We start from the raw sequence: 22,656 nt of genomic DNA, 5'->3' as shown, positions 1-22,656 counted from the left end.
TTTAAATCAATGCAGATGGACAAGGCAGAAACTCAAAGCCAAATCCCATAAGCTGTTCATACCAGCACAGCCGTTCACAGATGCAAGTTCTCCACTTGAATACACTGTCCGACAATAGCTGATTTTCTGTTTTTCCTGAAATTATATGCATCTTCAGCACAAAGACCAAAACAGGCTGAGCCAGAAGAGACAGCGCATCAAAAAGTCCTTGAAAAACCAGACCAGACGCAGTCATCTTTATCAGGAATAAACAAAGATAATTTCGAACAGCAGTCCACTGGCGACTGTTGTGATAATCTGAGTCAGTTCAGCTTGACTGGTCTGTACAACAGCTAACTCCACATTGAAACTGCTACAGTTAATATAAAATAGGAGTACTAATTGCGTGCAATACCTCAGGCCTTCACAAGGAGCGCGAGGACCCTCCCCTTTACAAACACGTTTCATGTCTGAAGACCACCAGCAGTCAATAACAAAGTAAAAAACACTTTGGAGTACACCTGGACGATTACCTAGACAGGCAGCCACATGTTGCACATAAAAAGTACTCCAACGTGGAAACAAGCAGAAAAGACAAAGGGAACACAAATAGACGTAAGCTAGTATTCTCTGTGTGGTTTTGCTCGCTAGGTACGATTCTTACTAGCGTGTATTAAATTACTCTTATGCCTTGTGGTACCTGACATTTAAAGACCCAGTTCAAATAAAAAAGAAAAAGAAATCTCAACAGAGAGTTTTCAGATCTTGACTAAAAGCTTGAGTGGAGTAAACAGTCCCTCGATAAAAGTCAACTAATAGGCGATTTGGTTGTTACATCTTTATCATTTCCAGAAGCCCTAAGAGCCATAACAACATACTCAATGGCAAGAGTATCGGTGTACGTTCTGAAAAATACCAACACTAACCTGAACAGTCAAACTGAGAATGGAAAACAAAGCTGAAACATCAGCAATTAGAACAGAAATACTTTGTCAGATTTTCCAATGCAGAGTGTTGGGCAAACAGACAAACAAAAAAAAAAAAAAAATCAGACTTCTCTGGGTTTGTAAACTCTCATTGCGTTGGATTATCTCAGGCCTGTCTGACCAGCATAGTTGCAACACTAGGCAGAGATTGTAACTGAATTTGGGTTTCTGTCTTTAAGCATTCAAAAAGAAGAAATGGGTAGAAAAAGCTTTATCTCCAATTGCTAGCATCTATCATTTATTTTTGGTTCATTCTATGACTGAGATAATTGAAATGAAGTCCAGAGTTATTTGTGTTCTTCACAACCCTGGCTAAACATTACATTCAGACATCTAGCTAGCCCTGAAGTCAAGGAGTTCAGGTTAATATACAATCATATGCAACCCAAGGTTCAAACTCCAAATACATCAGACCCTAAGCAACGAGAGGAAAAAGGCCTTTCTTCAACATCCTCAACAGCAAAAGCTTCAGTCTGAGGATTAGGAGAGAGAAGCTCAGTTCATCCTACCTAGCATCAACCTGTCTCACTGTAATGATTCATTTATAGTCCCGTTCCTCATTGCAAATCAAGTTAAACAGCTAAATACTACGAGATAAAAAGGCAATCTAAAAGGATTGATTATGGACGACTAGTTTAAGACAGAACAAAAAAAATCTTATGCTTAGTTTTTATAATTCTATGCAGCGAGACACAATTTCCCGTTAATTCCAAGCCTCACTCTGCAACTGTTTGTTTCCTGTTTCTGAAATATTAAAGAAAAAGACACGGCTTCAACAATGTCATCTAATACACAAAAAGAAGGTGTTAAGGCTTTTTAACTCATGCCCCATAGAATGCAAGGGAAAATTGTATATGTTAATATAACTGATTAAGCAAAACCAGTATGTCTGAAATCAGACTTCATGCTGCCACTGTTAACATTCCTCTTGCATACCGGGTGCAGTCACAAGCTAAACCTGAAAGAGCCTATAGTTAGATTTCAGGTTCTCTAGGAAGGCTGTACAGCTTTAAAATTTATTGAATGCAGTACTTACTCCGTGTCTGCTCACTCAATATACAGTCCCGGAATTACCCACAAGAGGTATGATGAAGCATAACATTCATCTTAAATTCTTAATGCGCTTTGGAAAGGGAAAGGCAGCAGGTAGAAACGTCTCATTTCGACGCAGGGAGTTCTCCCATCTGCATCTGAGCTTCTACAGTATTGCTAAAGTGGAAAACTAACTCTTAGGCAAGCTAGAAAAGAGTTTGAGCAACAGTCATGTCAAAATCCCACATCACCATTGCCCTACGCGAGATGGGAAAGGCAAGGACGTACTTTCAGTTCCTTCCAGGTGAGGAGACGGTGACAATCACACAGTATATCAGTATTATAAAAGCTATTAGTAAGTTCACAGTATTCCAACTGAAACTGCCAAATCAGCGCCATACATTATTACCCAGAGACGAAAACAAGGCCATTTGCACCCTTCGGAAAGAAATCGAAATGACATTTTGGTTCCGCTGCTTTCAGGAGGAGGCTAGGACAGAGACGGGCATCACCGGGGGGCGAGGGGACAGAGGCCACCCCCTGGCACCCAGCCCCTTGGCAGCGCAGAGGGAAGCTGACCTTTCTCAATGACAGACATTCACACGGTTTATACCCAGCAAAAGCAGCCACTCCATATATTTCATAGGCGTTTAATAGAACATTACATTCCTTAAAAATCCCGGGGTTTTTTTTTGGTTTTTTTTGGTTTTTTTTTTTTTAAATTTTCAGGCAGGCCCAGCCGCCCCGCTGAGGAGCCGGGTTTCAGCACAGGCTGCCGCCGCAGGCCAGGAATCCCTGAACAAGACCAGCAGCTCTGCCTGGCGACGGGCCCGCCGGCACGTCGACATCTAATCCCCCCACTCCGCTCGGCTCCGCTCGGCCTGGCCTGCCCCGGCCGCCGCGCTGCCCGCCGCCCCCCGGGGCCGGGCGGTGACAGCAGCCTGCTCCCGGCGGCCTCCTCCAGCCCCACGGGTGTCCGCGGACCGCTGTGTTTTGGCCTCCCGCCGGCCCCGTCAGCCCCGCGGCCCTGTCAGCCCCGCCGGCCGGGGTTGGGAGGGGGGAACCGGCACCCCGCGCCCCCCGCCCTCCCTGCCAGTTCCTCCGCGGCGCCGCAGCCAATCAGCTGCCGCCTTCCATCGCCTGCCGCCGCTCTCCGGTTTGTAAGACGCGGCGCCATTGGCCGGGCTGGGCCCCGGTACGTGCCCTCAGATAACCCTCCCGGCCCCACAATAGCGCGTCCCCGTCAGTCAGCACCAAGTAGCCCCCGCCGCCGCCCCGCCGTGTCCCCCCCAGCCCGGCCCGGCCGCGCCTCCCCTTCCTCCCCTCCGCACCCCCCGCGGCCCGGCGGCAGCCGCGGCCTCAGCGGGGCGCAGCCCGCAGCCCCGGGAGGGAGGGAAGGAGGACGGGCGGGGTGGGGGGGGACGGGGAGAAGCGGCGGCGGGGGGGGGTTGCTCGTCGGGGAAGTCGGGAGTGAAACTTGGCTCACCAGGTCCTCGAAGCTCCGGCGGTGCTCCTTGCCCTGCCAGTCCAGGCGCCGGGGGATCAGCTGCGGGAGGGAGGGAGGCGGCCGTCAGACCCCGGCCGGCCGAGGGGAGCCCCCGCCGGTGCCAGCCCGCCCCGGGGAGGAGCCCCTCCGCCGCTACCCCCGGCCCCGGGGCACCCGCGCCTCCCGCAGGGTCTCACGGAGCCCCAGGAGGAGATAGGCTGGGCAGGGCAACCCCCGACCCCCACACTCCCCAGGGCTTCCCCTGTCCCGCCGGGGCAGGCGCCTCACCTGGTGCTCCTCCAGCTCCTCCACCAGCACCTGGGGAGAGACGGACACACGGACAGACACACAGACACACAAAGGACGTGAGTCCGGCGCCCGCAGCGCAGCGGCTCCCCGGCCCGCCGCCCACCTGCCCCGGCCCGGCCCGGCCCGTCCCCAGCCCCGGCCCGTCCCCGTCCGCCCCGGCCCGGCCGCAGCCCCCGGCTCCCCGCTCACCTGGGCGGATTTCTTACAGGGTCCGGACTGCAGGAACCGGGCGATCAGGTAGTAGAGCTCTGCGGAGAGGTGAGGGGAGAAGGGGACACGGTTACAACGGGGGCGGAGGGGCGGCCGGCGGGTCGGAGGGCAGCCCCCGCCGGCAGCGATACCCACCGGCTTCCAGCTGGGTCGGGGCGGCCGCCGCCGCCGCCATCCTCCTCAGGAGGCCCGAGGGGGAGGGGAGGTGGCGGATGGCGCCCCGGGGAGACGCCGCTCCTACTGCGGCCGAGCCCCCATGGAGGAGCCCCCACTGCCCGTGCGCGGCGCTGGCCCCAGTCCGGCTGCTGCCGGGGCTCAGGGCATCGCCGCTCGCCCCATGGCTATCCCGGCCCGCGAGCCTCCGCCGAGCGGGGTGCAGCGCGCGCCGCCGGCCGCACGGGGGCGGTGCGCGGCCGGGCGGGAGGGGGGAAGCGGCGGCGGGAGGGGACGGGGCGGAAGCGCCTGGCCGGAAGGGCGGGGCGGTGACGCAGCGGGGGCGGGGCTGCCGCCTCAGGCGACACTTCCGGCCGGCAGCTCGGTGAGGCGGAGGCGGCCGGGCCGTACCCGGGCGTTGCGCCATCTCCGCCGTGACGGGAGGGGGAGAGCCCCTCTGCCGTCCCGCGGGGAGCCTCGCTGGTCTCCTGCTGGGAAACGGAGACTCGGAAAATAAGTGTTGGGTTGGGTTTTTTTTTAAAAAAAAAAAAAAAAAAAAAAAACGCGAGGATTTGGGAATCTTTAGCTTCTTATCAGGCGGGGAGGGCAGCGACGAGCATGGAGGCTACGCATGTTTCGGGGAGGGGGGCACACGCAGGTGGGAAGGTGGAGCCGGAGGGCCGGCTCCCTTTAAGAAAGGCCTAGCTGTGGGCAGAGGCCTGAGGAGGCACCACTGGGAGTGGAACAGCTGTGTGGTGGCGTACGGCAGGTACAGAACGTGCATTTCTTTGTGTTCATGGAACTGTTGAATGCACTGTAAAGGTAGACAGACGTGCTCAAGGCGAAGTGTTGGGGCACAGAAAAGCTTGCGTTTGGCAACTTGAGAAACGTCTGGGTGTTTAGAGAAACCAAACCGTTGTGCACCTCGCATGAAGCAGGGTGTTGCCAGCGTGTCCTGGCCTCAGCATAGCCCAAGGGGCTGCTAAGGTTACAGAATGGAGGGCGTTGGGTGGCCCGAGGAGCCAAATGAAAATTGTTTGCTCCCCGTGTCCAGGAAATTAAAATATGGTTGATAACGGCACCTGTTCCCTTCAAAGGAGAAAGCGTTCAATATCAATCACTGTTTCTTAAGGGAGACAAATATTTTTTTTTCCCCATGGGGAGCATCCTGTCAAAGCTCCAGAAATTTATGTCACTTCAGCAATAAGTTGCTAAAACATATTAAGTGAATTGACAACGTTCTGTAGTGTTTTGCCACCATAAATATCTGGCATTTCATATTAGAACTCCCTGAGCCTTGGCAGCATAACAGTCATTGTCATAACTGAAAAATAAAAGACAACTCATCTTCATGCTTTGAATACCAAGGGCTGAATCATAGTAAATCGGTGCCATTGAGGCATTAAGAAAAAATGCATTTTTAGTATATATTTATAGTATCTGCTTATGACTGGGCTTTCTCTGAAGTGCTGTTTCAGAGTTCTTCCTGCTGTTACCGTCAGGATGCGGTCCTTCCTGCTGGCAGCCTGTTCTTAGGCCAGTAGCTCTCTGGAGGAGGAGTTGGGTACTTGACATTCAGCTGCTCTGCCTAATTCACCTCTCTTTGCCTTAATACAGCGGTGGAAGTTGTTTATTTTGTGGCAGGAGCTCGGATTAACTGGATGATGTGTAGACCTCATTTCTTCTTCATCCTCTAAAGTTCTCAAGCAGCTAATGAGAGTTTAAATATATAAAAAGAAAATCGCTCACCGTGATAGCTCTTGGAATCTTTTTTAAGGTAGGTTCATTGATCAGCTCGTCACTAGCAGAGACACAAGGTGCCACCTCAGCTGCCAACCTCAATTCTAGTGGCTTTCCGATAGCAGCAACTCTCCCACCTTTCCAGCGTTACACCGGAGCCTCTGAAGTTTCCCAGGCACTTCCTGTGAGAGAGACAGCGCAGAACTGCAGTCCTTAAAATAAATTACCAGCTAGGGAAAGAGCATGCTGATATTCACTATCTTTAGAGGTAATCTTTCTCCCACCTGTCTTCAGAGCTGAGAATTGCAAGCTCATCTTTTTATGCATGCCGGGAATGCAAAGAAAAAAACATGGATGGTGTTTTATCATACGCTCTGAAACTATATATCCATGTTTCTGAGCTAAATATAATTCTATGTCAAGAGAAAACACAGCACCGTAAATATTGTATAGCACCACGTCCCAGTGCATTCTAGTGCTAACGGTTACCTAATATATTTCTCTGTGAATATGGCGTGTTTCCTTGGCACTTTTTGGTTGGTGTCTTACTGAACCCTTCTCCTTGTAGTTTGCTTTTATCTGAGCTTGGGTGCAGCAACAAGTGAACCTGCACCACTGCAACAGGCTGGATTATTCTGTTAGGGCCTGTCTGGAGCCGATGGGAATTTCTACAGTAACTAAAACAGGCTCTCAAATTGAAAGCCTGGGGTAGAAAACACTTCCCGAGTAAACTCATCTGTCCCTTGCGTGTGTCCTTCCCGTACCATCCAGGCTGGAATCCTCCCCACATGCCGTTTGCCCAAGTGCTTATAAATACACGACCTTGCAGCTCAAAGCTCATAAGTGCTTCATGCTGCGCACTCATCGCAGCTCGGGTGGATTCATGCATCAACAAGAAAGGAGGGCGTTAGTAATCACCCGAGTATTCGTTCTGTGTGTGTTGCAGGGTACAGGTATGCAGGCTGCAGCACCCTGCCTTTGGGTTGAGTACAAACAGAGCGTTAGTCATGCCCGAAACAGCCATTGTGTAACTCTTCCCTTGGCCAGGCTCCGTCCGCGCCATCGCAGCTGTGGTTTACTGCTCTGCAGTGACTCCCAAGCCTCTCCCCATGCCGCTGGTTCCCTGGCACCTGAGCTTCCTATCGTTAACATTTTCCCAGTAGCTTTATTATTCCCAAAAGCTGCTGTAGGGACTGTAATCGATACCTCTTCCCACTTCTCCCGGGTTTTCCCCTTAAGGACTCATCTGTCTGGTGAGTAATGCCCATCCTCAAGCGTAGCTTTCGTTCCCCGGGAGCTCCGTTTCCCCAGCACAGCGCAGCCACACGCGGATCTTGCAGCTCCGTGACTCATCTCTTTCTGGATCCTCTGCATGCAAGAAGTGGCGTGCTGGGGGATGATAGTAAATCTCCCAGTGAAAGCAAGATTTTATGGTTGTGCTTATTCATCTTTCTCCAAAGCAGAACTCTATTATGTAAATGCCAACAGCAGCAGTGGCACCGAGTAGCAAAGAAGAATGTACTAACTGGCGTGGTAATCTTTACAAATGAACAGCAGAGGTATTCACAAGCAGAGATGCTTTAAGGAAGGAGCTGGCTTGTAACAGTTTCTTTCCATACTGCTCTTGGAAAAAAAAGAAAAAAAAGAAAAAAAAAGATAAAAAAGCCTTTGCAGGATTTTAGGAGTAGAAACCTTTAGATAAATGCATGCTAACGCTCCGTCCCACGGAGTGGAACCAATCCCATTCTGCCGTGGCCAAACCTGTCAGACCTGGCAGGGTTACCTGCCTCCCCCCCACGCCTCCTGGCAAGGCAGGGAGCAGATCATCAGAAACCTGTCCGAGCCGTGGAAAGCCTGAGAGGGCAAATAACAAGTGCTGAATGTGTGCCGGGAGAATATCTCGGAGAGTATCGCTCTGAAAGGGATCTTACTGAGGTTATAGAGGTGGGTCACAGGTGAGGCTGATGTGCGAGATTTTCATTTCATGCATGTATATGCATTTTTCATACTTCCATAGGCTCACTTAATTCTGCCTTTCTGCTTGCTTATTGATAACCTTTTGTTACTAATAACATAGCATAGCACCTCTGTGTAAGCATGTTACTCCAAGCAAAAACCTGTGAGGAAAAAAGCCCTTGGAAAAACTGCCTCATCCTTCTGCCATTGCACCATTAACTTAGCCAAACCACTTCTAACAGCAAGTAAATGTGATTAACCCAATCCACTGTATCCCTCTGAAAAGTGCCTGACAACTCTTGCCATTAAGACTCAAATACCCATCGCTTCCAACCGTTTGGTATTGTAGAAACAATAAGCCATTTTTCAGGTTTTTGCCTCTTTCTGATGCACCCAGGGCTGTAGAATTCCTGAGCTCAGGACACTTTTCACGCCTTGGTCACTGCCAGCCTCTGCTTCCTCTGCAAAATGGTCCGTCACGTCCTGTCACTGTAGCTGGAGTAAATGCAAGTCAGCAAAGTTTGCCCCTGTTTAATTTGACTACAAAATTAAATTAACTTCCCCATAGTCAGCTTGTAACACCAGGTAAATGTGTCTCTCTCTTATTTAATTTATCATTATACTCTCCTGATAAGTCAAATTCTGACTTCTGCTTTAACATAGTGTGAAAACACAATTGCAGTTTTTCACAACCAGAAATGTCAATCAAAAAAAGAAAGTTTAGAGTGGAATCGTGCAGTTGTGCTGGGTTGTACCTGGACTGTACCTTTCCTTTGCAGTAAATGCAGCTGAGAATCTGTACGTCTGAATCTATGTGGATTTCAACGCTAGAGCAAGTTAAGCGTTTTCAGCTTTTTCTTTGAGTATCTTCGATGCATGTATCTTTCGAGTATCTTCTGTCTACGTACGTCCTGCTCATCTCAGGCCTTTCATATGCAGCTAAATGGTAAACGAGGATGGTAGTTGTTGCAGAAATTAAATCCAAGGTTTTAAATGATACAAAAATAAGTGCTGTTCAGAAGGAATTTAGGAATTGGTGCCTTGTGCTATGCAATTGTAAGCAAATACGGATATTGAAAAGTCAAGTTTTACTTTAAGATGAGCTCTAAATGCAGCAACCTCAAAATTAAATTTGGGCATCATAGCTTATTTATTCTAAATTTAAAAAAAAGTCAGGTGCAAAATAATTAGCGATAATTGCAGTCATGGCTTTTTGCTTCATTGCAGTGATCCCGCGTGCAAATCAACATCCCATCTTGTGGGGCAGATCTCCAAATTTCCTCTCCTCCGTACGGTTTTCTCCCTTGATAAGAGCCGTTAAATAATAATTAAGTAGCTGTTCGATATTATACAAGATCTGCTGTAGGGTTTTTGCTATTTTTAAAAAATTATTTCATTTCCCTGCTGCATTATAGCCGTCTTTCCTCTAGATGGTGCCCGATACCCGAGAGCGGGGTGTAATACTATCCCCCATGAAAGGCTATTGAGAAATAGTCAGGATGCCGCTCGCCTTTGTTTCTAAATTCTATCTTATAATAGTTCACCTAAGATGATAGATTACTTGTTCTGCATGATGTAAATATGGTGTTTCATCCTCTTGAGAATCTTAAAATCCGTTCACTAGAGCCTAAAATGCCACCTGCCTGGAAACGGTATCATCTGTTACTCCGTGGAGCGATCCATATCTCATATTTCCTGTGGCAGCCATTAACTGGTGTTAGCTGTTGATCGGCTGGACGGTATGTACATCACTGCTGCGATTGTGGGGACGTGCTCTTTGCCTAGTTTTCGAATAAATTCATTCTCTCTGAGTATTATGTAAACATTTATCCGTGTCTCTATTTTAAACAGAAATGCAAAATTTCAAATATGGATGAAACGCACATGAAAATGGGCAACAGCGAGTGATCTGTGTACCTGTATGCTCACAGCTCTGTAAGCAGAAGGACCAGGTAAATAACGTCAGTGTTCCAGTATATATTCAGCATCGCTGAATTTCAACGTTATACCCAAAAGTGCTTGTAACCCCGCAAGTTTTTTAGAGGAAGGAGAATTACTAATAGTTGTAAGTGACAAGGTAGGGTTTGTTCTTAGGGTTGGTGTTACAATTGTAGTCGGCTGCATCCCTGTCTGAGGGCCTGATTCTGACCCTGTGTCCCCAGGAGCCCCCCCGGTTGGGGTCGAGCCCCCGTCCCCAGCCTTTCCCACTGCCTAACACAGCCCTTCTCCCGCGATGGCCGTGGCTGCTGCCGGGCTGGGGGGGCCCGGTGCACCAAGGGGCTCTCACCCCAGAAATATTACCTCATGTTTCCTGCTGGGGCTAATTCACCAACTTAAAATCTTGCTAAATTTTTTTTTAAATAATCCTTTGATGTGCGGTTTGGGATTTGGGGAGTTTTTAGGGATCCATCCTGCATATTTGACTTCTCCTGGAAGCGCCCGGGAGCCGTGCAGCCTGGGTACGCAGTGTCCGACTGGGAATTCATCGCCTCTCTCCCTGCATAGCTGGAACTCCCTTAGCCAAGTATATCACTTAAATGGCATTATGTCCCTGTGTATCCCCTCCCCTTTCTCTGTTAGGCTGCGAGTATTTGTACATGTTTTAATTCTGCTTGTCAGTTTTACAAAAATACTAGCTTTTTTTTTGTGAAGGAGGACACAGTGTTCACAGGAGTTTTTAAAATTGCTGCTTTTTTGAAATAAAAAGAAGTTTAAAAACGGTTTGAGGTATTTCTTATATTTATTGATATCCATAATATGTAGTCATTGTAAATAAGCTCACTAATACTTTTTAAATACGGGCTTATAAAGAACAGAAACTAAATATGAATTACTCCATGGGATGATGGATTAGAAAACTGTCTTGTATAAGTTTGCCCACAGGTGTGTGAGTTTAGAATGAACTTTCTAAGTCTCTAATGAAACTAATGCTCTAGTTTGACAATGAGGAAAACGGAACGGGCCCTGTGAGTCCCACACCAAGGTGACAAAACGGAAACCAAATCAAGAAGTAGCCACCCCCCTTCACCATGCTCTTTATGTGCCCCCGTCATAGTCTCTTTCAGGCATCTCTTCCAGATCAGAAAGCCCTGCTGTATTTAACCCCGCCATGTGATTTTTGCAGACCACTATTCCCTCTTTCTCCACCTTTTCTGGGTATCCGTCCTGTGAAGGGAGGGCTGAAACACGTGGGCACACCACGGGCTCGTGCAGTGCCACAACAACGCTTGTTTTTATTTGTTCTCTGTGTCCTCCCTAATAATTCCTTACGGTCTGTTTGCCTTCCAGCTGCCTCTGAGCGCTGTGCGCAGCTCTATGGAAATGTCAGCGCAGCGATGCCAAGATCTCCTCAGTGAGCGATAGTAGGTCAGAGCCCGTCCCTGTGTGTTCGTAGTGATATGCGTGATTTTGCATCCATCAAAGTTTGGTTTCATTTGTCATTCTAGTCCTTAAATCTCAGGGCTTTCAAACTAGGGTTAAGTAATCTGACAGTTTCATGTTTGAGCACTTTTCTGGAACTCTCAAAATGCTGTCCCATACAGGAATATCGTTCCCCTTATTTTTATTTATTTAGTTTAAAGCCTCTTCGTCTTCAGTTTGAGATGACTTCTCCATCTTATCCCTCATAAAGAGAGGCTTTAACCTGGAAACCTCCATAAATTCCTCTGTAGTAAACAGTGACCCACATACTTCATTTAGTTCTCGTACTTCCATCATTTAGCGGACTTAGACATTCTCCTGTAGCCTTCCAGCTTCTTATCTTCGGAAAGAGTCTTTCCCCTGATATCCTCAGGAGTTCAGTTTCCAGAATCTCCCTTGTTAAATTGTTTTTGGCCTTAACTTATTAAGGCTTGAGATATATCCTGCTAGGATATGTTTTCTCTGTCATTTCCATTTGGAGATGACTTACATTCTTGGAAGGTCCCTTAAAGCTTTTCTTGATAGAAGGACTAATTTAATTTAATCTCTGGCGAAGTGTTTTTCAACACCTGCAAGTACTTGCCCTTTTGGCTGTCCCTTTCGTTTCTTTTATACCCATAAAAGAGCTTTCCTTTAGAGTTTGTGAAGTCCCTGAGTTTTGTGTGGCTGAGTGCTGGGCTCGTATCTGATGGAAAATAACAGGCAAGGCCAGCAGATGTGGGGTGAACCTGTGAAGGCAAATGGTGGCCCTAAAGACAGAGGATTCTGTCGTCGGTGTTTATTTTCCCAGGGTGTTTCATTCTTATCGCTGGATTATGAGGCAAGTGTGGAAGGCAGTTGCACAGACTGTAGAGGTGAAAAAGAGCATCTCCTGTTTATTCTTCACATTCTCCACATCCTCTAAGAGATCCTGCCATTTTCCTGTTGAGGACCATCTTCTCTCCACGTGTTTTCTGATGTCTCTCTGGACGCCTTTCTTCTGTTTCTGTGGCAGTCTAGTAGATCTCAGTCTCTTAATTTTACTTTTTTTTCCTTTCTTTGCTCCTTTCTCCTTTTTGGGTGACTTAGTTTGCTACAGGTGACATCTTTCAGACCTTGACCTTTCTTCCAACCCTTCTTCCCATCTTGACTTTGTTGCTGCTGCCTATCGACTGTACCAGCCCCCCGTGCCCTTGTATTTGTGCTTTTTGCCTTTGCTGTGATTCCTTCCGAGATGCTTCTAGAATGACCGAGGAACATTTCCTTGGGAGATACGGTGCATCCTTAAATGGGGTGTCCAAAAATCCCATCGAGAGCGATGCTAACCTCTTGGCACAGGCTTTTATTCGCTGCTGGCTGAATGCGTCAGGTTTGAGCAAACATCAGAGAAATGCTGGAAGCTGAGCACCAGCAGAGGAATTTGAGGAGAACAGGGGCTCGTGAGAGGCTTCGGTGCTCTTTAAAGAGTCTCGTCTTGTCTTTCGTACAAGCATGTGGAAAAACAACCCATGCTGCAGCTCTCCCTCCCTGTCGGGAGAAGAAAGCAACAGGAGAAAAATTGTTGCTGGAACTTTCCTTCTGCAGTTCTTTCATCCCGTCCACCCCGAGGGCAAACGGCGTGAGGCGTGGTTGCGTTTGGGGAGCGAGGAGGACCCATCCTGCGGCATCAGCACCGTCCCCGGGGGACGCAGGCGTCCCCGAGCTGGGGACTTTGCTTTGTTCCCTGCAGCCCCACCCACCTCCTCGGCCAAAAAATGAGATTTTTTCATCAACTGCAAAAGTCTCCTGCACACGGTTTAATGTTACTTTTGGCAGTTTGCACCCAGACTCTGAGCTACCCTATCCAGGAACCGGTGCGGCAGCCCTGAGGTCCAGCTGCATCTCGGGTCAGAGAGTTTGTTCCGTTTGACAATGTGGATTTAATGAAGAGGCTGCCCGGCACCGGGAACCGTTTCCCTCGAATAGCTGCGAAATAAATGATGGGACATTTTCCAGGGCAATGCTGCAACCACCCAAAATACCACCATAAAATTCACAGGCGCAAACCAGAGTGCCTGCATTAAGCAAGGCTTAGGGGGATTATCGAATTAAATTGGTTGCCCCTTCCACCCTTCCCCCAGTCAAAGACATTAGAAATCTAAATACAAAAAAGGGTGTTAAAACAACACAATGGGCTTCGCTAAAACCTATAAACGCAAAGAAACTCATTGTTAAGGATGTCGCTTTATTCTAGGCTGCTATTGTGTTTAGGCGCAGCGTTGTGTTTCCGAGGGTTTTCTGTCGGGGAGCGGCAGAGCCATGGGTAATCTTAGGAACCACAGAAACTGCCGCAGCTGGAACGCTCCCGGAATGGCTCGGCTTCGGCAATTCCCCCAGCGAAAGAAAGATGCAACATCACCGCCTACAGCGCAGGACCGCTGCCTCCGCCGCCAAATCCTTCTGCCTGACTTTGGCGCTTTCACTGCCGGCTATTCCCGGCTCCGTCCTTTTCCCGGGGACAGCGGCGTCACCAGCATCCTGCTCGTTTCGGGGAGAGTTTGTGCGATGAAAGCTTTGCTTTAATCTGGGCTGGATTTATCCAGATGCATCAATCTCTGGAAGGTTTACACGGGTCTCAGGTCTCCTGTGTGGCACGTAGCCTTGATTTGTTAATCTGGAAATGGTTTATTCAAAATTTAAAAAAAAAAAAAAAAAGGCAAAAAAAAAAAAAAAGCCTTTAAAACTGCTTTGCTTGAGCTGCTTTGCCTGCGCAGTGGAACAAGTGCCCAGGCTCTCAGCAATATATATCGTCTGGCAGCCATGTAATAGGTTTTAGGCTAATATGTGGCGTGTTGTGCCTGCTTTAATTGAATGAATTATAGCCGAAAAAAGCATTTCCCTTTTAAGTTTAAATATTTTAATATCTTGATGATGCAATTTGTTTGAATACTTAATATATAAATAAGTTAAATATTCATTTCCAATACATTTACAGAACCCATTTCACCCAAATGACCACGGAACTATTTCCTTACCAGGGAATCACTTTTCCTTGCATCCTTTTTAACATCATTTAACATCAACGTAACGTTCAACATCATTAACATTAATTCATATTTAAAGTCTTTATTTTAGTACAGCAATAAAGTAAATTCATTAGGCTTGGAGTAAAGAACTGAGACACCTGTGTAGCAACAAATAGGATTTACGGAGTTTTTAGGCTCTTTGGGACAAACACGGGTTTGTTCTTGCCCGCCTCAGAGGAGGACGGCCGAGCCCGACGGCACCCCAGCCAGATGAGCGGTGTTAATAGGTGCTAATTAGTAAAGCCACCAGGTTCTCTTTGACCTTCTCTTATTGCAAGGGCTGGGGAGAAAGGACCCCTTTGACTGTCCGGGGTCCCGTGTCCCCCCGTGTTCCCCCCGCAGCGACGCTTCGTCCAGCAGGTCGGAGCTGAAGTTTCAAGGTGTTTTGCAGCACCGCGGGAAGCCGCGCTCTGGGAAGGTGCCTGGGCCACTGACCCTCTGGGACAAGCCTGGCCTGGAGAAAACCAAAGCGGCAGCAGTTCAAAACCCGAATAATATTACTATGGCAACAAAATAACTCACCTTAAAACAAAACGTGCATTGGAGAGCAACCTTACATGTTCAGGGAACAGAAAAAGAAAGATCATGTATTTTTTTATAATTTTGTTTAGCTTCCTGAAGCCTTCACCTATTGGCAGATGCCGATGCAGATATAAAAAAAAAAAAAAAAAATCAATTCCTATCAGCAATGAAATGAAAGTGAACACAAGCGAACTTCCAGTGCACAAGAAGCGCCCCAAACGATGCCACTGGTGTTTATAAACGGGGTTGGTTTTGGGGGGGTTTGCCCCTCAGCGTGGCGTTCGGGGGGTGAGCGGGTCCCCCCGCGGCTCGGCCCCGTCGCAGAGCGGGGCTGGGGGCGAGACACGGGGCGTCCCTGGAGGAGCCAAGGGCTGCCCCGGCGGGTCTTCCAACAACGCAAACATCAGCGTGTGTCTTGGGAGATGGGTAACGGCCTGAGGTGGCCACTCTACGGTTACGAGGAATTGCATGTTTTTCTGAGCCGAAATAAAGCCGGAACGAGAGCAAACCCACCAATGATCTGTGCAGGCCTTTTTACTTTTCCTTTCCTCCCGGGCTGGGCTAGAAGATCCCTTTGCTTGCTAATGTGGGTAATTTTCAATTAAGATGAAATGAAGGACATCTCTATTATTTTCTTTTAATAAATGGACACAAGAGCATGTCTGAGCACTTTCCTTGTTGTCTTTCTATGTCTGTCTGAAAACAGAACATTTTTTTGCCCCCGGGGAAGGATAACATCTACTTTATCTACTTCCATCTCACAGTGTTGGTCGTGGATCTTTCTTTTCCTTTGTGCTCTTTCCCTCGGCTGAGGTTTTCAGGGGGACACGGAGCAGGTGAGGGTGTCACAGGGAGAATGGAAGGACTCTCCTGCGCGGGACGGAGAGCAGCCTCCGCACGTCTCCTGAGCCGAGCCCCATGGTCCCACCACAGGTGGGAGAAGAGCCACCAGCCCATCCCTGGACGTGCCAGCGCACGGGGAGCACGCGGTCGGATCCCACGGGTAACGTGCAGAAAACATTTGGCTTTGAAGAACAGCAGATAGAGCAAACTTGCGTTCTGCAATGAACTTCTCCGACTAGGAAGACAGCCACAAGCAATTGGAGGTTCTATCACCTCATGTTTCGTTTCCGTGGATTGCACGTAGCCTATGGAAGTTCATGAAACAACCCCATTTTTCCCTAGATAGGGTTGAACTGCCTCCAAAAGTGGCTGGGGAGCTGGGGTGGTACCAAGGCTCACCTTGTGATTTCTGTCACAAGACGTTTCTGCGGCGGATGCTGCCCGGCTTCGTCGGGGACTGCACCTGACCCGACTCCCAGGGCAAGGCTGGCAGCTCAGCTCTGCCTCAGTTTTCTGGGTCTTTTCTCATTCGTTTGGGTTTTTTTTAAAAAAAAAAACAAAACCCAAGCTCGTGCACATTACAGTTGCAGGGCAGTTTTTTTCAATGTAAGGAGGGAAAAGAAATGAGTGACTTGGGCTTCCAATGCGTTTTATACCCATTTCTTAATAGCGTGATGCTAGCACCATTTTCATGTTTGGCGTTAGCCTTAAATTGCGCTTGAAATTCGGATTTAAGTCCCCTTTGTATAGTAAACAGGCTTAGTGCGGTGGTGCCAATCAGCCTGCCTGCCCCCCTTCTTTTTTTGGGGGGGAAAGGTATTTTTCAGGGAAAGAAAGAGCCTACTCATCTGACATAATTTATTAAGATTCCCTACTCTGGTAACTGAAATAAATCGGGCTGTTAAAGCCGTCATTAGGAGCAGATGTAGGCGGCTTTGGGGATAGCGAGGAGCTGCCGCTGGCTCCCCCCAGCTGCCGCCCCACGCTCAGCCCCGGCTCTGGGCGCTGCTGCCCGTGAGGTCTGGCCTTATTCTCTTTTATTAAAAAAAAATCACAAGCGCCATTAAAGGCAGAAGTTAATATGCATTTGCTACGGAGCAGGAAAACCCTACAGTCGCTGATAACTAAAAGTTATTCTGACAGATGTGAGATCCAGAGTATTAACACCTGACGCTCAATGCAATGGGCAGGGACTAATTATTGCTAAATATTTTTCATGGACATAGTGTTAATTAATCTCTTTGTACAGCCCCAAGCACGATTTCCATGCTTTTTTCCCCTCCGGCCGGGTTTGTTTTGCCATCGTTTCCACATTAAATAGGAGCAACGGATGGAAATCCAGTGGTTTATCTGGGAATGCCAAACTCTCCCAGGCTCTTTTCACCCCGTGAGCATCCCAGCCGGGCTGGGACCACGGTGGTCTCGCCACAGAACTGCTGGTGAAATGTTCCCAAGTTTTCTCAGAATCCTGGCTGCTTCTTAAACGGGAGCGAATACCTTCGATGGTCTCTGTACCAGGGAAACTTTGATGCCAAACGCGCCGAGCCGAGCTGGAGCAGCGCCGGCAGCTCCTCGGTGGGTCAAACCCTGGCAGCAAACAGGAGTTGTCCTGTCGGGCTTCTCTCCCGCTTGTCAAAGGCAAAGAGCATTTATGGGGTAAAACCCAAGGCCACGGGAAAGCCCAGCACCCCTGTGTCTGCCCTGCAGCAAGCCTTGACTAACCCAGCGCAAAAAAAAAAGAAATGAAAATTGTCCGGCGTTTCAGCTGGGGAGCGGAGATCTGGTGACATTTGAATTTGAGATCATCCGGAGGCTTCGCTGCAAGAGGTAGATGTTATTCTGAAAATCATACTTATCCCCAGGGACCTTGATAATGACGGAGATGGAGAGACGTACCTGCTGCTCCGGCGGGTGATGGGAGATCCAGAGCTATTTTAAGCCAAGCAAGGAGGCAGCCGGCGTTATGCAAAAGCCAGCCATTCTCTGTGCTGGGGACAGAGCATCTCACTCTAAATGCGTAAATAAGTGCTGAAGGCTCCGCAGAGCCACGATTTTTTCCATTTGTTTGGCAAAGTTCAGCCCGTTCATAAAATCCAAGGAAAGCCCGGCACACCCCGGCAGGAATCGCCGTCAGACGCGGCTGCGTAAACGCGTCTGGGCTTCTGGTTTTTGCAATGATGGGTTGCCGCAAAAATAAATATGCTTAAAATAATAAAGTCCTTCCCTGATGCTCTGCTGCTTCACTCAGCTCCTCCCAGGGGAGAATCAGGAGACTCCGACCGTCACCTCTCCCTTCCCTAAAGCCGTTGCTCTTCCCGCTTTCCTGTCCCCTTCCCAAGGCAAATCCAGCTCCTTTCACAGAGCCCGCTGCCATCCTCCTCCTCCCGCATGGCAGCCGCTTCACCGTCCCCCCTCCCTTGGTGGGCTCCGTCCCCGCGGCTCCCCGGGCGCAGGATGTGTCCCACCACCCTGAACACCCGGGGATTGCCCCAAGGAGCCGCCCGGCTCCTGCCCTTGGAAGGGTTGGTGTGAATGGCAGGTGGGAGCATCTCCCACGGTTGGGCTGCGACGGTGGAGGAACCAGGACGACCCCAGAGAGGGAAATGGGAGCGCCAGGCTTTTTTCCCAGCTTGTGTTCGGGTCTCTCAAACAAATCCTTCCTTTTTCTTCCCCGTCTGTTTGGTGCAGCCCCAGGCTCGCGGGAGGGCGGCGGGGACGGAGGGGCTGCTGCAGCGTTTCTCTGCTTCCAGGGCAGCCCCCGCAGCGACCTGGGCCCGTCTCTGCTCCAGCTGCAACCCCAGCAGCGGTGAGGGCTGGCGCCGGCACCCCCGCGACACCCGGGGCTTCCCCGACCCAGCTCCAGGCGCTTTCGGAAAGAAATTTGTTTCAAAACGAGCTGATTTGATTTTTTGGTATTTCTCACAGCTGGTGTGCCTGAAGGTAGGGCCCGGGGTGCCGGGGCTGCAGGAAAACTCTTCCCCTTTGACTCCTCTACCACCATTCGCACTTTTATTCCGGAATAAAAATGTCTCTATCCCCCAGCACCTCCCCTGCTTTTGAAGCACAGCAACAACTTCTGTAGAAAACCCTTCCCCCCGCAGGGCAGGGGGTGCTCGGCGGAAGGCAGCCTGCAGCAGCCCCAGCGGGATGCGAGCGCCATGACCGGCTCCGTGCAGGATCCCAGGGCTGTGGGGATCCAGGGATCCCAGCCCCACGCGGGACCTGCCCGGCCGGAACATTATCCTTCCACCAGACCAGCCCCGGCATTCGGAGACAAATCATGAGCTCCCTCCAGTTCCGGATTTTAAGTTGTACTTTGGGGGGAAAAAAAATACGAATGTCAGATTCATTTTTTTATTTGCTTCCTGAGCTTTGGGTCTACTCCATTGTCAGAGTCCCCGCTGAAAGCAAGAGGACTGTAACCATGTTGTCTTTTTCAAATGGAACCAGAAATCTTTCTGCAAGACCCTCCCTGAGCTTTGGCAGGTGGTACCGGACCACGGATGGATGGAGCCCCTCTGCTGTGGGACAGGCTGAGGGAGCTGGGGGTGATCACCTGGAGAAGAGAAGGCTCCAGGGAGACCTTAGAGCCCAGACCCTAAAGGGGGCTTAAAGAAAGAGAGGGATAAACTTTTCTGCAGCACCTATTGCAATAGGACGAGGGGTAATGGCTTTAAACTAAAAGAGGGAAGATTTAGACCAGATATAAGGAAGAATGTTTTTACAATGAGGGTGGTGAGACGCTGGCCCAGGATGCCCAGAGGGGTGGGAGATGCCCCATCCCGGGAAACATTCAAGGCCAGGTTGTCACAGAGGTCACAGAATCACAGAATGGCATAGAGTTGGAAGGGCCCTCTGGAGATCACCCAGTCCAACCCCCTGCCAGAGCAGGGTCACCCAGAGCAGGTGGCACAGGAACGCCTCCAGGCGGGTTTGGAATGTCTCCAGGGACGGAGACTCCACCACCTCTCTGGGCAGCCTGTGCCAGGGCTCTGCCACCCTCAAAGGAAAGAAGTTCCTCCTCGTGTTGAGGTGGAACTTCCTATGGTCAAGTTTGTGCCCGTTACCTCTTGTCCTGTCACTGGGCACCACTGAAAAGAGCCTGGCCCCATCCTCCTGACACCCACCCTTGAAGTATTTATAAGTGTTGATAAGATCCCCCCTCAGCCGTCTTTTTTGCAGACTGAAGAGACCCAAGTCCCTCAGCCTTTCTACATAAGAGAGATGTTCCAGTCCCCTCAGCATCTTGGTAGCCCTTTGCTGTCCCCTCTCCAGCAGTTCCCTGTCCTTCTTGAACCGGGGAGCCCAGAACTGGACACTGCACTCCAGGTGTGGCCCCACCAAGGCAGAGCAGAGGGGGAGGATGACCTCCCTCCACCTGCCGGCCACACTCTTCTTGATGCACCCCAGGATGCCATTGGCCTGTTTGGCCACAAGGGCACATTGCTGGCTCATGGTCACCCTGTTGTCCCCCAGGACTCCCAGGTCTCTTTCCACTGAGCTGCTCTCCAGCAGGACAGCCCCCAACCTGTCCTGGTGCATGGGGTTATTCCTCCCCAGGTGCAGCACCCTACACTTGCCCTTGTTGAATTTCCTAAGGTTCCTCTCCGCCCAGCCCTCCGGCCTGTCCAGGGCTCGCTGGATGGCAGCACAGCGGTGTCTCAGAGCAGTGGTGACACCCAGCGACGCGCAGCTATCCGGTTATGGATTTTTCCCTGAGTGAGTACTCTTTTGATTACAGCAAAGGAAGAGCTTAAATATTTCTTTTCATAGTACTCCGCGTGCATTCCACTCGATAAATCTCGCTTTGCGAGAGCTTTGCACCCATTTCGACAGCAACAAAAATAATTTACTTCCACCTCCTTCTTTCATAGCAAACCAAGGAAAGTGGATTAAAACAAATGAGGTTATCCAGCATAACAAAATACTCCAAAACAACCGAGGAGGAGGAAAGAAAAGGTACGGACCTCGCATTGGGCTAGTCCAAGTAGGTGCGTTGAATAGTTAGGTGCCGTGGGAATGCTGAATAATTGAGTATATCACGTTTTAATGTCATCGGCACCAAGTCCGGGAGCTGCCTCTTTCCTTTCCATCGGTATTTCCCTGCAACGCCACGTTTAATTCCATTTTATGCAGGCTGTGGTCGTTTGGAGAGCAAGACGGAGAAGGTGGTTTCCTTGTTCCCCGGCAGCACAGGAGAGATGAAGATGATTCCCAGCGTCAATGTGGGGCTGGATCCGGATCGAGCTCCGTCCGGCCCCGGGGCAGCCCCACTCCCGCACCCCGTCCCCTGCAAGCGCCCGCCCAGGAAAAGCAATCACTTGCCTTACCTCCAGGTTTAATTACTCTCTGCTCCACAGCTAATTAGGAGCGCAGTCCGTCCGGAGGTCGGAGACGGAGCCCTCCCTCCCGCTTCGTGCCATCTGCCATTGCCATGACACTGGCTTTGCCGCTCACGCCTGGCTGGGCGCGCTGGATGCGCGGGGTAATGGGGCTGGTCCCCCCCGCCCCGGGTCTTTGGAAAGGAAATAAAAAAATGAAAAAAAGAATGGCTCAGACTGCTGCGCGCTGCCCTTTTCCTTTCCACTTTTTCAGCCTTTTAGCACACAGTTTTCCAGCAATTGGAAGGAAAATTGCCCTGAAAGAAAGAAACAAAAATCTGTCTTATTTTTTAAACAAAACCCCCCGCGCCACACAAGCAGCTGCGGAGAATTTCTCTTCCAAAGGGATGATGTCATGGGCTTTGTCAGCCGGTGCTGTAATGAATAAAAACCCAGACCCTAAAATCATCCCAGCTTTTGATGCAACTCCTAAGGTTCCCGGTGCAAGCCGTCACCGAAATGAGCTGGGGGCGGCGGTTTTGTCACGCAGATCTTGAGTGAAGCGACTGGAGAGCCCAGGGCTGGAGCTGGGCAGTAACCAAAGCCAGCAACCGGCCTCGTGGCGGGAGAGGAGAGCTGGAGGGGGGGAGCCGCCGAGGCCGCAGGGGCTCCAGGGGCACCCCCCAAAGGGACGCGCAGCCCCTGGGGACAGCTGGGCGCCGGCACAGCCAACAGGGCTTCCGCATCCACCGTGGAGTCACTCTTGTTTTGAAAAACGTGACCGACAACCACATTTTTACATATACAAATATTTTTAATATATTATATACATAATATTTTATATACTATTATATACATATTCTCTACATATCTATATATAAACTATAAATAAAATACTGTAGATAACACCCATTGCTGCTGTACCGACAGGCACACTGTTGCTCTCCCAGGGACATCCCGGGATGCCGAGGGCAGGAGACTTCGCAGCCGGCGCTGGGCATTGCGGCTCAGCTCGTGTCCCAGCCGGGGAGGGGACGGACGGGTGCCACCCGCGGGGAGCGAGGGCAGCGCCCGGCGAGTCGCCGCGGGACATTAGGGACAGGGCTGGGGGCGAGGACCAGGGCTGGGAGCCCGCGGGGCTGGGGGGGGGGTTTGCCCTTCCCGCAGCACGGATGTTCCTGATGGGATGAGCCGAGGCCAAGCAGGGAACACGGAAACACGATGCTCTGCACCACAGGAGGGGAAACTGAAAAGGGGAATTATTTTTTCTCCCCAAAGAAAAGTCTGCCTGCACAAGCTGGATGGGAAATGGCCGGTGAGTGCCGAATCCAGCCGGTGCCAGGGATGAGGCGCAGGCGCAGCACGGCCCCTGCGGACCCCCAGGAACGGGCGCATCCCTCCCCCAGCTCCCACACGCCGCTGGGGCAGCTCCCGACTTGTGCAGCGCCCGGGCACTTCTCCTGGATTAAAACCAGGGCTGATTGATAGCCCTGAAGCATGTTTAGAAAGTAATTTTAAGTTATGGCTGGAGCTTTCTACGGATAAAAAGGGAAGCGTTGCCAACCCACATCCCACCGGGGGGGCTGCGACCTGCGCGAGGCTCTCCAGGCCGAAGACACGGCTCCGTCCCTGGCATAAACCCGCTGCAGAGCCAG

At 50.3% G+C, this 22,656-nt stretch overlaps 1 protein-coding gene and 1 long non-coding RNA gene across 8 annotated transcripts in view; one reads left to right on the top strand and one right to left on the bottom strand.

The window, feature by feature from the left end:
* The window catches only part of BRWD3 (bromodomain and WD repeat domain containing 3), a 62,746-nt gene extending 58,164 nt beyond the window's left edge, over positions 1 to 4,582 (bottom strand). For all 3 annotated transcript variants that reach the window (XR_010072625.1, XM_063347245.1, XM_063347246.1), the window contains exons 1-4: positions 4,138 to 4,582; positions 3,982 to 4,040; positions 3,772 to 3,801; positions 3,484 to 3,543 (exon numbers count right to left, since the gene is read on the bottom strand). Coding sequence is in view for 2 of the 3 variants with exons in the window: in XM_063347245.1 (XP_063203315.1) it covers positions 3,484 to 3,543; positions 3,772 to 3,801; positions 3,982 to 4,040; positions 4,138 to 4,582 (594 nt within the window). In the remaining variant the exon portion in view is untranslated. The remainder of the gene's footprint in view (positions 1 to 3,483; positions 3,544 to 3,771; positions 3,802 to 3,981; positions 4,041 to 4,137) is intronic.
* Positions 3,695 to 15,652, top strand: LOC134521120 (uncharacterized). Of its 5 annotated transcripts, none has more exons than XR_010072628.1 (5): positions 3,695 to 4,029; positions 5,773 to 9,590; positions 9,703 to 9,803; positions 11,140 to 11,217; positions 12,340 to 15,652. It is a non-coding gene; the product is annotated as an uncharacterized LOC134521120 (long non-coding RNA). The 5 variants fall into 5 exon arrangements; XR_010072627.1 differs by lacking the exon at positions 3,695 to 4,029 and adding an exon at positions 4,540 to 4,679; XR_010072630.1 differs by lacking the exon at positions 3,695 to 4,029 and having other exon boundaries at positions 4,780 to 9,590; positions 12,835 to 15,652.
* The last annotated feature ends 7,004 nt before the right edge of the window (positions 15,653 to 22,656 follow it).

The sequence above is a fragment of the Chroicocephalus ridibundus genome, chromosome 9, assembly GCF_963924245.1.
Source record: "Chroicocephalus ridibundus chromosome 9, bChrRid1.1, whole genome shotgun sequence".
Taxonomy (NCBI): Eukaryota; Metazoa; Chordata; class Aves; order Charadriiformes; family Laridae; genus Chroicocephalus; species Chroicocephalus ridibundus.
The sequence above is the reverse complement of the archived record's forward strand: the minus strand, read 5'-3'. Positions and strand labels throughout refer to the sequence as shown.